The sequence below is a fragment of the Microtus ochrogaster genome, unplaced genomic scaffold (genome assembly GCF_000317375.1).
Source record: "Microtus ochrogaster isolate Prairie Vole_2 unplaced genomic scaffold, MicOch1.0 UNK33, whole genome shotgun sequence".
NCBI classification, from domain to species: Eukaryota; Metazoa; Chordata; class Mammalia; order Rodentia; family Cricetidae; genus Microtus; species Microtus ochrogaster.
Window position 1 is genome coordinate 2,475,741 of NW_004949131.1, and position 15,657 is coordinate 2,491,397.

General features: G+C 47.0%; 1 protein-coding gene across 1 annotated transcript in view; it reads right to left on the reverse strand.

Moving 5' to 3' along the window:
- LOC101995212 (collagen alpha-6(VI) chain) overlaps positions 1-15,657 on the reverse strand; it is a 102,721-nt gene that overhangs the window by 11,514 nt on the left and 75,550 nt on the right. The window contains exons 32-36 of the mRNA XM_005368499.2: positions 13,836-13,843; positions 9,977-10,470; positions 7,095-7,191; positions 3,591-4,262; positions 769-862 (exon numbers count right to left, since the gene is read on the reverse strand). Of these exons, the coding sequence (XP_005368556.1) occupies positions 769-862; positions 3,591-4,262; positions 7,095-7,191; positions 9,977-10,470; positions 13,836-13,843 (1,365 nt within the window). The remainder of the gene's footprint in view (positions 1-768; positions 863-3,590; positions 4,263-7,094; positions 7,192-9,976; positions 10,471-13,835; positions 13,844-15,657) is intronic.

Genomic DNA, 15,657 nt, shown 5'->3' on the forward strand with positions numbered 1-15,657 from the left:
CCAAAGTTAGACTGCTGGACCCCATGGTGAACACTAGAGAACAGCTCCCTAAAGTTAGACTGCTGGATCCCAGAGTGGATGCTAGAGAACAGCTCCCCAAAGTTGTCTTCTGACTGACACACACACACGCACACACACACACACACACACACGCACGCACACGCGCGCACCTTGATCATGCACATGCCATGCATACAGCAATGCATTAACTGAACCACTCAGTGCATTCTAATCCATCGCCTTCATTCTTTCAGGAGTTGCAGCTGTCCAAGATTAGGCCCATGGGAATCATGTCGAACCAACTCACTTAACCTTTTGACACGACACTGTTAGTTTAGTTTGTTTTTTTCTTACTATGTTCTTGCTTTCTGGAATAACTCTGGAATGTCTCAGGCTGGAATTGGAGTTTCCTCACCGGATCCTAGACATGTCTCAGGCACCAAGAAACCCTGGTTCCTTTGAATGCACAATGCTGTTTGGAAAACCAAGATCTGGCCACTGGGCATGCTCATTGCCACTGGGATGTCCCACTGAATGCTTTGTTTCAATAATTAAACTTGTCATTTAAAATAATAAAAATACTATTTTGTTATTTCCAGATCAACTTGATGGATTTAAAAAACATCTCTTGCTCCCTTAAATCATAATATGTAGAGCAGATTTCTGTCTGGCTAGAATGGGCGAGGGGAGAGGGAGAAAAGGAGGATAAAAATAAAGACTAAGGAGGGGTACACATCCACCTGTGAAACCACACCAAGCACACGGTACCTTTGAAACTGGTGTGAGCGTAGCTTCGAATCTGGAGGGCTGAGTCTGTTGCATTTGGCTTTGAAGTTGACAGGCGGGTACTTGTTCATCCCACCTAGAGAGAGAAAACAGGCCCGGGTAAGGCTGTCACCATGTCTGTCCCCTGCAGCAGCACTTCATTTCCCAGCGTCCATCAAGATGAGTCACCAGGCGTGAGAAATGTCTCAGGGAAACCCAAGCTAAGTTTGGAGAGAGAGGTCTCTAGTGAACATATAGGCAAAGGCAAACAGCTTTTCACGGAGATGCCTGTCGCTCCTAAAGTCATTTAGCCGTTATGAAAGATAGCGTGAGCCAGTCAGTCCGAATAATTCTCTTGTCTCTGATAGGAACTAATTAGAGTATTTTATTTGTTTTTGTGGAGTGTGAAAATGCAAAGGGAACCGGGTAGTCCCTTTATGGCCTTTATGTTAGCAGCAAACTAAGTGCCTTTGGGTTTAATTCATCGCCTCACTTCATTTGGAAGAGTATTAATTTTTCATAACACTAAAGCATGCCTTAATCTACTTAAAAATGCAAAAGCTATTTTTTTTAAATGTGTTATACATGCCCTGAAGGCATGAAGTAAAAAAAAGATTTATTAAACAAATATCTTTCTGGAAAAGCCAGGCCCAGCGTCGAGCACTTACAACGCTGGCCCTGGAGAGGCAACCTTAGAGGTAGCTAGATCCTCAGGACTCACTGGCTAGCCAGCCAGCCAGCCTACTTGACAAGTTCCAGGCCACCGAGAAACCCTGTCTCAAAAATCATGGTAGACATTGCCTGAGGAAGACAACCGAGGCTGTCCTCTGGCTCACAGGCACATTCTCCCTCCCTCCACTCCTCACTCACACCCCTTCCTGGTGCTGCGTGGGTCTTCCAGCTAACAGGCATGTCCTGGGCTGTAACAGAGCCTGCCCTCAAAATTGCTATTACAGGAAGGACAGTATGTGGTGATATGACCCAATACTGTGCTGTACCTAACCTTTAGGGTATTTTTTATTTTGTTTTGTTGTGGTTTTTTGAGGAGGGTCTTTCTGAGTGGCTTGGCCTGGCCTTGGGCTTGCAACAATCCTCCTGCCTCTACCTCTCAAGAACAAGAATTATCTGTGTGCACTGCACCCACCAGGTCTGGCTTTGGGTTTTCATGTCTCCTGTGAATTCTAAGGAGAGAGTTGTTGAGCTGCTTCCCTAAGGAAATGTACTGCCCTGATGTGGCCCCTGCTTTGCTGTCTGCTTTCTGGCAATGTGCCAAATGAAGCAAACACTCCCACGGCTTCCAGAACTTCAGAAGGGAAGCAGACTATGCTACTCCGTAAGCCTGATACCTGAATAGTGCCTCAAAGTTGGTGGCCAGTAATTCAGTTGTGCTGAAAGAGTGTGACCATGGGGGCTGTGGCGGAAGTGGCTTCCTGCAGTTCTGCAGCTGTCTTTTAGAGGTGGTGCCTTCTAGAAGTCTAGAAAGCTCTGGAAATAGAATAGCTAGCTACATTGAAGCCAGAGTTTGAGAGTGCTTTCCGTAGTTCCCAGGAGAACTACCTGCCCTTTCCCCCAGGGCAGGGCGAGGTGCTGCCTTATCTGGTCATGTGATTGGGCCATTAGCATGAAATATCAGGAAGGATTAAGGGATCCCAGGAAGGAGCTCCCAGGTCTTCCAATCTCCATGGGCCATCAAATATACTTCTTTTTACCAAGTGGTCTTTTGCTCATCCCTTGTAAAAGGCTCCCTTCAGGGTGACACCTTGCCCTTAGCTCATTTTGGGAATTTCTGTTCCAGAACATTTCAAAATAAACTTCACTCTGGGGTCTCACTCTCCCCATACCTGTGTCTCTGAAACCATCTCATATATGTGAATTTCCTGGGAGCTCGGAAAAGATGCACATTCTGGTTCAGAACATCTGGGTGGAGCCTGAACCCCGCATCCCTAACCAGCTCTGACTGTTCATTCTCATCCTGGATTCACACCGGACAGGATGTGACATCAGCCTCATCAGTAGTCTCTCTTGACCTGCACTCACCCACTTCGCGGTTTAATACAACAAGTTTGGGAACTAGCAGGCAGGGACTCAATCATCCTTTAGCCTGTGTTTTCCCTTTTCTCTATCTGGACTCGTGGGGACAAAAACACTGAGACATCAGCCCATTGCGTTTCCACCTTCAGTCTTGTATCCGGCCATGGCTCCTCCTTAGCCATCCTGCTGCATCCAAAATGGATTGCGTATTTTTCAGAATGCCCACGTTTGTTTCCTTGTGGGAGCCACTAGTTCTCACCACTGGATCCTAAGAGGCCATGAGGCTGGGAGATAGTTGTGCAAAGCCACGCCCTTCGTTCTAACCGACAAAATGGCACCCACTCCCAGCTCTGACTCTGGAACTTGCCAAAGCGAAGCCAAGAATTGTTTCATTCTTTCTTTGGCTTCTCTGTGTTAACTGTGGAAACCTCTCACTAAGGGCAGCATGCTAGTGTCATGTGACAAGGGTTCTGCTCTGGAGCCAGAATCCAGGCTGTGACTTCACATTCCCAGACTCCACCTCTCCATGCAGACAGATGTGTGGACAGCTGCTTGTTTTGATTGCTTCTCCATAGGAACCGGCGGCATAAAAAAGATGAGCCAGAAAATTAAATGCTTAGAAACCAGGGCCATCCCTCCCGCCCTCCATTGTCACACTTTTCCCTCTCTGACCTGCAGTGCCCCTGAAGACAAACCAGAGGTGTCAAACCAAGGGCATGCGCCAGGTCATTGCCCTTCTGGAGGATACTAAGCAAGTGCTAATGTACAGGAAGAGTTTTGAATGAATGACTTACGCCTGACGGAGTTTATAAAGGACTTCACAAACTTCACACCATATCCATGGTCAGGTTTATGAATCCGGCCAAGCTGAATCAAGTGCTGGTCCACAGGGTGGCTGGCCAGGTCCTCCAGTTCCTTGTCATTCCAGTCAGGGCCCAAGGAAAACACAAAGAGGGCATAGCCCTGGCATTTGGCTCGTAGGGACTCTTTCTTTAAGGTGTCCCCGTCCAGGTGGCTCGTTTCCCCAGCCGATATCACAAATATGACTTTGTTTCTCCTCAGGTTGGGTGTGTTTAAAAAGACATTGTCCAGAGCCCACCCGAGGGCGTGGCCAAGGAAAGTGTCTCCGTTCAGCTGCTGCACTGCTTGCTCCACGTGCCTCTTCATGAGGCGCTTGCTGCTGTAGGTGGTTAGGTTGAACTCACTTCTAACTGGACTCCTCTGGCTGTGGGGTAGGAAGTTGGGGGGAGCATGGCTCAGTAGGGCCACCCTGTCTCCAGTGACAGATGTCTCTGGCTCGGGAGTGACCTCGAAGTGATCTAGCAGTGCTTCCAGGAAGTCTCTCAAGTCTTCGAATTCTGCGCTCCCCACGTGCCGGGAGCCGTCCAGCATGATGGCAGCATCCAGGTAGGACTGTGCCGGGGGTGGTTTGCCTTGGTCACAAGCAGCATCCGGCTTGCATGGGTCTGCAAACCAAGTCGTTTAGAGTTACTAAACAGATACGGACAAAAAGTGGGAAGATTCCACCCTGGCTATTTGAGCATCTAGGAACTACATAGTCTTAGTGCATAAAATAATTGTCTTTAACACCAAGAGTAAGCATTTACCACCAAAAGGTCCAGATCTGATACCAACCCAGGAGCCCTGACTCTGTTCCATACCACCAATTTTTTAAGTTGTATTCCGTCTATAAAGTTTTAAGTGAGCAATTCATCTCCTATATTCTAGAACATACTGTAAGATCCTTAGCTGTTGACAGTATGCAGGCTAAGCCAAGGGTCTTAATCACTACACTAGCTGTGAAAAACTCCTCTGCTTTGAAAATTAAGCTTTAAAAAGCAATGGATCTCTTATTTCAATTTAAGTAAGAGTTCACAACTTCATGCCCCTTCTAAAAAAGTTCTTCCATAAAGTGAAGCCATGTTTATACATACACCTCTCTCATTATGCATGCATAGCAGGAGAAAAGCAGAGAGTTGGTTTTATTGAATGTGACCACAAAGAATGCTCAGAGGAATATGATAAATGGGAAGTGGGAGAATTCTAGAAGTCACTTAATCTATTTTCATAGAACCAGCTGAAGCAGGAGAGAAGTCATTACGAAGGATGCACCGTATTTCTAGAAGTTTCCGTATATGGAGTCTATGGCAGTTTCTTGTCAACATTTACTTATTTGTGTACACATGTGTGTATCTAGGACAGCACATGTGTGGAGGCGGAGGACGACCTTCAGGGGTCAGCCCCCTCCTTCCACCTGGCTTCTGGGGATTGAACGCAAGCTGTCACGATTGGGGACAAGCACCTTTACCTGCTGAGCTACCGTGTAGGCTGCACAAGTCAGCGTTTTATTGTTAGATGGTTTCAGTTGCTGGATGACCCCTTCACCTGAGAGCTGGGATACCTAGGTTCTTATCACACGACAAACATGGCATCACCTTGGCCAAGCCACAGTTGAGCACAGTTCCTCTGCGCAACTGAGGAGGTAGCTATACCTGACTGGGATCAGGCTGACCCAGACACCCTTGCAAGGCTGACAGTAAATGTGATGTCTGAGGGGGAAACACATTCTTGAAAATCCACAGGGGCAATGGACAAATGGGATAGCAAGCATGCAGATGGAACTTAGATACCAGCATGGACCACAAGCATCAGCTATTAAGTGGAAAACTTAGTGACTAACATGAAGATTCTGTGGGTGTAACAATCGTCCTAATTTCATGCTTGCTCATGGACTCAATAAAGTTAGCTTTGCCTATGTCCCTTCCTGAAGTTTAGTGAAATTTTATGACTCTGCATAATGGTCAGATGACAGAATCGTCACCTGTGTGCAGAGCAGTTTCTAAAATTAGGGACAGCAGGCTGCCCATTTTCTCTGCTTTGTGGGGTTTTTAATTGCAGGAAATGATGGCCAGATATCTTCCATTATATGCGTAGGAGACAAAACAAGGGTTTAAGCCAAGGCACAGAGCCAAAATCTCTCCCCAGTCACACGTGTGCAGTTACTGACTGTGCGGCACATCAGCACACAGCTGGAACTGACTTGTTCAGGGGTGCAATGAAGAATGGATAGGGCAGATGAATCTTAGTGCTTCAGCGGTGTGGGGTGGGGGTGGGCGACAAGACCCAAAAATCCCAGTGCAATCCACGGAACTGGCTATGTGAGCAGAGAGTTTGATTCCAGGGCTGCAGAGGGAGACAGAGAAGGAACCTGGACACTGTCCCCCTCGTCGCAGAATTCCACTCTCTGTGTAAGTTCATCTACACAGCAAACCCCAGCATCCCACTGACACACACGGAGAAGGCTTCAGACATCCCCTCCAGGTCCAAAGGGAGAGTTTCAGGGAACAGAGTGAGGCTTGCTGTCTGCAAAAATGAAAGGTCCTTCAGGGCCAGCTTTCCTGGACTTGATCTGCGTGTGTGGCCCTGAGAAAAATATCGCATCCCTCCGTTTGATTTCTCCCACCTGTACAGTGGCACTAATAATAGTTAAAGCATTTCAGTGTGGTTGCGAGCCTAGAGAGACGCAATTTATGCGAACCAATTAAAACCATGCTTGGAACATAAGAAACCCAATAGCTTAAGTCACAACTGTTGCCATCGTAGCTGGCATCATGCAGCGTCCTTAGAACAGTGCCCAGCCTATAGCAGCACAGTGGGGATGGCCTGCTGTCACAACCACCTGGAACTCCATGGTTTCCACATGGTGACTGGAGCATCAAATGGAGGAGTGGGGGAGACTGTTTCCAGCTAGACCGACAGGCCGGATAAAACACCACGACCGGTACTCCACACCTCTCTGATGCCTAACTCGGGGAGTCTATGAAGACTCCTGGGTGAGGATGTAGGACTTTCTGTCTTCCATGCCTATGGCACTGAAAACCAAATTACCACCCAGAAAGGAAACTGCCAGGCTGCCCTAAAGCCCTTTCTTGGGAGTTGTGAACACTTGAGATTTAGAAAACACATATAAAATACTCAATAGCACGAAAAACTTGGCAAGGGGACAGACTAATGTTTTGCTGTTGCTATTGTTTTAAATTATGGCTGTTTCCTGGAAGCTGTGCTCAAGTAGAGGGGGCAGGAGAGTAACCCTTGTCCTGGGATCCATTGTGGGGGCCCTGCGGGCTGAACTGAGAGGTTGCATCTGTGGAAGATGCAGTGTGCACCCCAAGCCCGACGAGGCCTGCCCCGGGCCCTGCATCTCCCTCTGGCGGAGCTTCAGCTGCTTTTGCTGAAGCTCAACACACTCAACACACTCAGCAGGCCTGATCAAATTCGCTTGTCCCCGTGGGTCTCACCATAGCAGAAAGTACACCGCTGGAGTTGCTCTAGCGCTGGCGCTGCGTCAGTCCCGGAGGGAACCACGACGACTTGGAATGTGCCAGTGTCATCAATCTAGAAGAAGCAGAAGCAAGGGAAAGAATTGCTGAGCGGGTTGGGCTTGTAGGAACCTTCCAGCGCGGCTCAAGAGCTGAGGTCAGGGGAGGGCAACCCCACGAGGCTGCTGGGAGGTGGCCCAGCTGGTTTTAGCCTCTCCCTTTGAGCTGCCAAACAGGAGAGCTCACCATTACGAAGCAGTTACTGGCACACAATGGGTGCCTTGTGGCTCAGCCAGGAGCACAAAACATTTCGTATCCATCACCCAGCGAGCCAGGGCATAGCCCCATCTCCATTCTTCATCTAGAGGGACTGAAGCGCAGAGAAATGATCAGCTGATCAAAGGAGGCAGTCTACACTCAAGTTCATTATGGAAAAGAATGAAACTCCCATTCCCACCCCGCCTCCCCTGGCCTCACCCCAAGTCCCAGAGAACCAAGAAGCTGAGAGATGCTCTTTACGATGTACTCAAGTTGACAACCAAAATTAGCGATGCCATTGTTTTCCCTTTCTGGTGAACTAGGCACTGAAGCAGAGATGCTCAGGCCCAGGCCCAGATGGGTCTCCTCCCCGAACAATCTCAATCCTTTCGTGGCAGCAGTACTGTTAGCAGCCCCCCTAGGGAGCGCGAGGGCACAGTCTTGACTAGTGCCCCGGCACGCGTGGCCCTATACCACACCGTTGGTGCTTTTGAGAGACAGCTACAGTGTCTCAAGTGAACCACACCTTTGCTCCACCTGAACAGTGATGAGTGCCTGAAGACTGAGCCAGGGCCAGCTCAGAGAGCATGGATAAGGATGCTCCAACTGACCACGGACTTGCCTGTCAACTGTGAGACGATTAGTAGATGAAGGAAAATTATAGTGGCCCCATCCTGTGACTGAGATGGGTCAGATGATGTTCTTAGCGAATCATTCTTAGACTCTTAATAGCTCTCCTCTCTCTTTGGCAAGTCTCACTCCCACCTTTAATGCGTGGAGGTGCGGCCACGGAGGTCCTGGTTACTCAGGGTTACACCATTTCTCTGAGCAGAGCCACCTGGACCAGCGCAGGACATGAACCAGACAGGAGCCGAGAACTGGAGTCCTGGGGGCTGCTGGGCTGTTCTAGAGACAAGAGTCTGCAGAGACGTGGGACTGGGGGCATATTCCATGTGTGGGCTGAGGAAGGGGAGGAAGGAGAAGAGAGGAAGAAGGGACTCTTCCCAAGGTTTAGCTGTTTCTGCCCATTTTCTGTCCTGTGCACCATAGATGGAGGAACCGGTGCTCACCAGATGCCTCTTTGGCTATCCAGGACTTTGCCTTGATATTCTTCCTGAGATGGAGTGGAAGACTGAGATCTTGTGAGAACTGGAGACTTGGGCTACACTGTTAGCCACAAATCCATGGAGAAAGGTTCAGAGTGTCCCAGAGAAAGACAAAGAAACAGAAAACAACAAAAGCAAGCATGATGTGTCATACGGGGGTGGGCATGGAGGTTGGACAGTGAAGGGGACAGGAGCTGTCATGCCGTGAACGGGGACCTCGCGTAGTGGAATGCAATACTCTGCTTCCTCTTGCTATCTTCAGTAAAGTCAGCCTCGCTTGCTTGCGGGCTGTGCAAATGGGTTCTCAGGGGAAAGTGCTGTCAGTAAACAATGACTAGACACCAAGCCATGTGGTGTCAGCTCAGGGAGTAGGGGCCAGCCATCTGGGGTAGGAGTGGGCTGCAAGGACAAATCAGAATAAGCCAGAAGGAAATTTAGAAACCATGTAGCCAGCCTCATCGCTTTACAGACAAAAGTGAGCCCAGGGTAGGAGTGGGGACCAGAAGGCTTCAGCGCCAGGTCTGCTCTTTCCCAACAAGAACCAGCTTCCACGCTCCAGCCACTTCAGAGTCCTAGCCGTGGATCTTAATTGAGAGTGACGTTTCTCAGGGTATTGTCCAGGGAACACCGCCATCTGCTAACTGGCTTTATGTTCTGTGTATCTACAATGTAACAACTCGCACATTTCTGGCCCCGGCCTGCTGAACAATGGATGCTCACATTTAGTCATGCATCTGCCCGATGATAGAAAGCTAAACGCAGGTCGTCCTCAAAGATGCTGATCAATTGTTCTATTAGGGAGGGCCCACAGGTAACCTGCATGGCCCCAACACCCCAGCAAAACTCATCAGAAAGTCTGGAAGATGTGGTTTTGGAACCACTGATCCTACTGCTTATCATGACAGTGACTGTAGTGGCAGAAAACTTCCCTAAACTGAGCGTGAGCTGGTGGTTTAAAAATGAAAGTTTCTGTGTTTGTTTTCTCTTATTGCTTATTTTCCTGAGAAATGCAACACCTCAGCCGCACGGCTGAGAGCACAGCTGGCTGCGTGCGGATGACAGTGCAGGCGCTCTCTGGATGGTTCTGGACTGCTTTTCCTTCACAGGCGCCACAGAACCCCGTAAGATGGCACAGGAGAAAGAAATGAAAAAGTTTTCATTCTTTAGAATGCACAGAGAGGGTTGGGGGGAGCCGGCATGTTAGCTAGTTTTATGTCAACTTGACCCAAGCTAGAGTTATCTGAGAAGTACGAACTGCATTTGAAAAATTGCCGCGTAAGACTGGCCTGTTGGTGAGTGTGTGAGGTATTGTCTTGATTAATGGCTGATGTGGAAGGCTCCATCCCACAGGGAGTGGTGCCACCCCTGGGTAGGTAGACCTGGCTTCTGTAAGAAAGTAGACTTTGTTCTGAAGGCAAAACAATGTAGCCATACACTTCCACAGGAGGTTTCTGGATATCGGTGAAGTCCATGAACAGCGTTTTATGCAATGCTTACCGAAAAGGCACGCTTGATGGAGGGCACGTTGCCGAATGCAATCACCACTGGCACAATGTCCAGGGCACTGAACTCCATGGCAGCCGTGGTGATGGACTGGGCATCGGCCGACTGACCGCTGCTGAAAAACGTGGCGATTTTCCTCACATGAGCCCCTGGCAGGGTTCGCTTGAAGACATTCCTGGAGATGAACCTCATGGCTTTGCCAATATCCCTGCTGTCAGAGGATCTCTCGTAAGGAAGAGCTTCAATTTCCCTGAGCAGCTGGTCCTTCCTGTAGGTGTCTGAGAAGCGGATGACGTGCCTGGCGTAGGAATTATAGGAGAGGATGGCAACACGTGCACCCACAGGGCAGCTGGTCTCCCTGACCTTGACATCCCTAACTAGGGAAACCATCATCCCCTTCATCCGTTCAAAGTCCTGCTCCGTGACGTCCCGGGACTGGTCCAGGACAAACACCAACTCAGTTGGATGCACCGGGCACTCAGGTTTTTCTGAAAGATACACACATACACACACACACATACAAAATGCCTCTTATCATGTAGAACGCTTGCCTAAAAGCAATACATGGAAAACAAAATCATTTAAATGCTAACTATTCAAATATTTAAACATTAAATAATTAATAACCCAAATATTAAAACATATAAAATATTAAATCTTTACATCCTGAATCATTAAAATCGCTGTTCTAAAAGCTGGCTCTGCTCTCCTGAGATGAACATGAAAGAAAACAGTCTAAAGTCAGCACGATTAGGGATAAAATCTGTAAGTTCATTTCCAGTTCCTTCTAAACAGTAGAACCTTTTTGGCAATATCCTTTACCCTCCAGGAGCTGGCTCAGAGGCATAGACTCTTGTGTCTGCACTTCAATCATGGGAAACCACAAACTGTTTTCACTTAATGAGAAAATAAAAACAAGGTAGAAAGGATTTTAAAGAAAATAACTATGGAAACTCCTTCTATAATTTTTAAAAACCCTGGAGGATAAAAGTCTAGGGTGTAGCTTAGTCAGTATGGTGTCACCTGACAAGTATATAGCCCTGGGCTTGAGACCCAGCACCCTATCACACAGATACAACAGCTTATGCCTGTAATCCCACACCTGGGTGGTAGGGCCAGGAGGATCAGAAGTTCAAGGTCATCCTGAACTCCAGAGCTTCACAGACAAAAGGAATTGATTCCAGGACCAGTTATAGCACATGTTGAAAGCCAAACTAATCCATCTCGGGGGAGATGGGACAAAATGTATTAGCCTCTGACTCCAATTACTGGGATGAGCATGTTTTTCAAAATCGAAGTGATGTTAATTTTACAATTAAAAGGTGAATGCTAACTAAGTGTGAATTTGGTGCTTCTAGCTTTGTGTTTGGGTTGTTTTGTACAGGGTACAAAACCCAGCAATGATGCCGGAATAATTTAGAGGTACAGAGAAGTAAAGGTTAACAGCACCCTCTGAAAGCACAGAAAAACTTCTCTTTTTCTAGGTTAAAAAAAAATTACTTAAGGGCTAATTCAAAGTCTAGCCTTGAAGCCAACAGACTGCTTCCAGGAGCCCCAAGGACTCTGGAGAGCACACTCTGATGGCTTCTGCCACCACAAAGCAGGTGACATCTCTGCCTACACACCCACTACCCTACCAACTCATCCTCTGGCCCTGTCAATAATTTAAACTGTTTATTTGAAACTTCCTTATAATAAACAGATTAGCTATACACCCGAAGTCTATACATCCCAGTGAGCTTCTATATGTTAGACTAGCCGCTCTGAAGCCGAGAGCTTCACATTGGATTTTACACTTTTACTGTTGATTCTGTTTGTATCCACTTATGCACAAGAGAACCTAAAAAATCCACAACACAGTTCAAACTAAAAAAGCAACTAGCTTTATATCCTCTTCCATAACCGTGTCTTTACCTGCATCCGGTCCTTCTCACCGCCTATTTGCCATTTCTTGTTCTTTCTGCATGTCATACAGTACCCCCACGTATGACAGGCTATGAGGGAGAACATGATTTTCTGAGATTATGTGACCTCATTTAACATCGTGCATCGCAAGTCCATCTATTTTCTGCAAACTGATTTTCCTTCAGAGCGGACTTTTAGTCCATCCCATATATTAGCCGGCAACAACCAGCCTGCTGTAGCCTCTAGGCTCCGCCTCCATTTGTTTAACGTGCTGGTCCTCCCCATCACTGAGCCACAGGGTTAGTGGGCTCTGCTGCTTCCCAGGGATGTCTAGGTCTGCCTTGTTCTAAGGAGTTGGTATTTGAATTCCCCGGCCCTGCACTTAGAAAACTGTGGCTCCTTTAGTCCTGACTTCAAGTTCACTGCTTCAGAGAGGAACACTGGTCCAAAGCATACCCATCCCCCGGACATGATTTAGCTGCAGTGAAGCCTGTGCTTTATCTCAGATTCTGAATTCTTTTATTTGTTTTTTATCTGGACTCCCCTTGAGAATGGAAATGTGTGAGGTTGGGAATCTTGTCTGCTGTCAACTCTGTCCCCAGCAGAAAATAGGAGACTAGATTACAGGAGGCTTTCAATAAATCCATGTTGAAGGAATGAATTGGCAGAGGGTAAAGGCTGGTGAATTTATATAAGGGGATATATATGCATATATACATATGTATACATACATTCACGTGTATGTATATATTTGTGTATTTATATCAGGCTGATAATGGGGTTATACAAATATATCATGCACTAAGCCTTGGCATTAAAATGAGACTAAAAGATACCGAGCCAGGTTGGCAATCAACATTAAGCCTGAGCTAGGGAAGTCTCGGCGTTATCTCCACCGCACGTCTTGCTCACTTGTTATCTGATCCTATTTTCCTTCTGCCCTCTGCCTCTTAATCACTGAACTACAGAGACTACATGACAGAGAGGGGGAAGAGAAAGGGAGAGGTGGAGTGGGAAGAGAGACGAAGAGAGGATGGGAGAGAGAAGATGAGACAGAGAGAGAGGGGAGGAGGGGGGAAAGATAATTTTTAAAAAATCAGATAGTGAGGTGAATGGTGATGTATGCCATTAGAAAGTTATTGACAATGAAAGGGCCTCCCAGCGGTGAAGTTCAGCACAGCTGATGAGTCATAGAGGCAAGGGTATGCTGTGAGTCTGAGTGAAGGAAGCCTGGGTCCAAGTTCTACCAACTGGCAGGCAGCACCATGCTTGACCTCATCCTTCCAGACCGGGGTTGGGGGGAGGGGTGCACCTTAGAGCTGGAGCAGTGCATGCGGTAAGGTAAATGTCGATCACTCACCACGTCCGCCGCCGGCTGGGGAGGAAGAACAAAAGGGAGGGGTTATTCCTCGGTGGACAAACAGGGTTCTAGAGTGCACAGGGAAACCAGAGCAGTGAAGTCCTGTCTGCTGCATATAGAACTCAAAACTCAAGGCCACAGACAGTCTAGAGAGAATGCAGACTGTGCCCGGCCAGCATCCTGGTAGAGCAGGATCCCCTCCAGAGGGAAGCAGCTAGGGGAAGTAGGACAAGGTACAGCCATAAATCAGCCCTTGCAGCCAGATGCCGGAGATGGAAACCATGTCTATGAGAACATGATGTTGCGGAGCTGAACTCAACTTGGGAAGTTAGAGGTACCCAAACTCTCTGAACTCAACTTGGGAAGTTAGAGGGACCCAACCTCTCTTTATAATTTCTCATGTACAACTCTGTAGATGTCAACTATATATGTGCATACATGCATGTGTGTATTCAATACACGAATACACACATACATGTATGTGTCTTTTGTTGGGCTTTCTTATTTTTTTTAAGGAGGTATAGCAGTAATGGGGACCAAGCTCAGGACTTCTCTCACTTTCTCATGACCAGCTAAGGACTCTACCACTGTGTCTTCTGCAGTACTGGGGACTGAACCAGGCTCTTGCCCAAGCTAGGCAAGTGCTCCACCAATAACCTACACCCCGAGATCAAATATATACACATATATGCATGTCATGCAATTATGTGTGTACATATAAATTTTATGTCTCTATGCACACATAGTATATGTCTGCATGAGTTGAGTTTCTCTATCTGAAAGGCTAGGACCACTAGTGTTACTGATTTCAGATTTTTTTTTCAGTTTTGGAGATTTATACATAAATCCAGTGAGATCTCTTAGAGGCAGACTCAAGTCTCAAGACAAAAGTCCTTCTGTTTCATAAACACTGACGTTGTGTAAAACGAAGGTGACCTTATACACTGTATTTAGGGTGCTATGTTTTGACTATAGCTTGTCACACGAGGGCAGGTGTGAACTTTCCACTTGTGACATTGTGTCAGAACTCAAAATGTTTGGGGGTTTGGGAGGGTCACCCTGTATAGGGACATGTTTTGTATCGTGCAATTAAAAGTAATACAAATACTCTGAAAGAAAGAAATAAATATTGGCTGGACCTGCAGAGTCTGGTCACAAGTCATGCATAGTTGTTTAAATTTCAAATAATCAAGTGAAAAATTTAGCTTCTAGGTGACATCCTTCACATTCTGGTGTCCAAAGCCACACGTGACTGGCAGCGAGGCTGCTGAATGGTGCAGGGGGCATCTCCACCACGTCAGGTTGTTCTACTGGGCAGTGCTGCTTCGGGACACTCATTTGCAGAGGTTTCCTCCTCTGCAAGACCCAGACTGGGAGGAGTCCTGACTATGTGCACAGGGCCATGTGCTTGTATGTTCTAAGTCATACTCCTGAAGTAATTGTGTGCCAGATGTAATTTTGGACCAGATGTGCTAGATGGAATCCTCACACTTTGAAAGATCAGGTCCCACTCTTGGCTCTGCCACTCATGACTACTGTCCGCTTGGTTCCCATGCTAGGAAAAAAACCTACTGCGCTAATTCAACCTCCAAATGACCTATTTTTGTGGACTCGGGTACAGGCTTTGATTCCCACCAGCGTTCCTTTCTGCTTCGGAAAGGCAGAGTCCTGAGAAGCTTGACTGAATGGCTTCTAGAACCATTAAAGTTCTGTGGCTCTGGGCCTGGGGAGATGGCTCAGTGGTTAAGAGCACTTGCTGCTCTAGCAGAGGACCTGATTTGTAACTCCAGTCTGTAACTCCATCTGTAACTCCAGTCTAGGGGATCCGATGCCCTCTTCTGGCTTCCACGGGCACTGCATGCATGTGTTGCGCAGACACTCAGGGGCTCACACACACATATGAACATACAAAACAAATGTTTGCTTTTTAAAATCTGTGTGTCTTGGAATAATGCCCTATATAGAAATGGGCTATGCGTCATCTGTGTTTTTTTTTTTTAAAAAATGCCTTGAAGAAACTTTTAACTCTTCCTTTCATTTGCCATGTTTACTCAAGAAGTACTATGTATATTTCAATGAGCAGCTGACACAATGAAGGTGTGTGTGAATACAGAATTATAACATTAGTTGATATTTATAATCATAAGAATATACCCTGTTACAAGGGTCTCAAATTCAAAGAGCTTTTGCCAAATCTGAATGCCTTTTTGCTTTTTATATTTTTGAGAGAGAAAATTATTGGCAGAATAAGCATTATTGTGAGTTTTATAAGCCAATCAACATTTCAGTCAATCTCACCTTTCCAAGAAAGGAGAAATAGAGCATAAACCAAAAGTGGGGCTTCCACCCTCCGACCCACCCACCCACCCACTCTACCCACTCACCTACCCACCCACCCACCATTCAACTA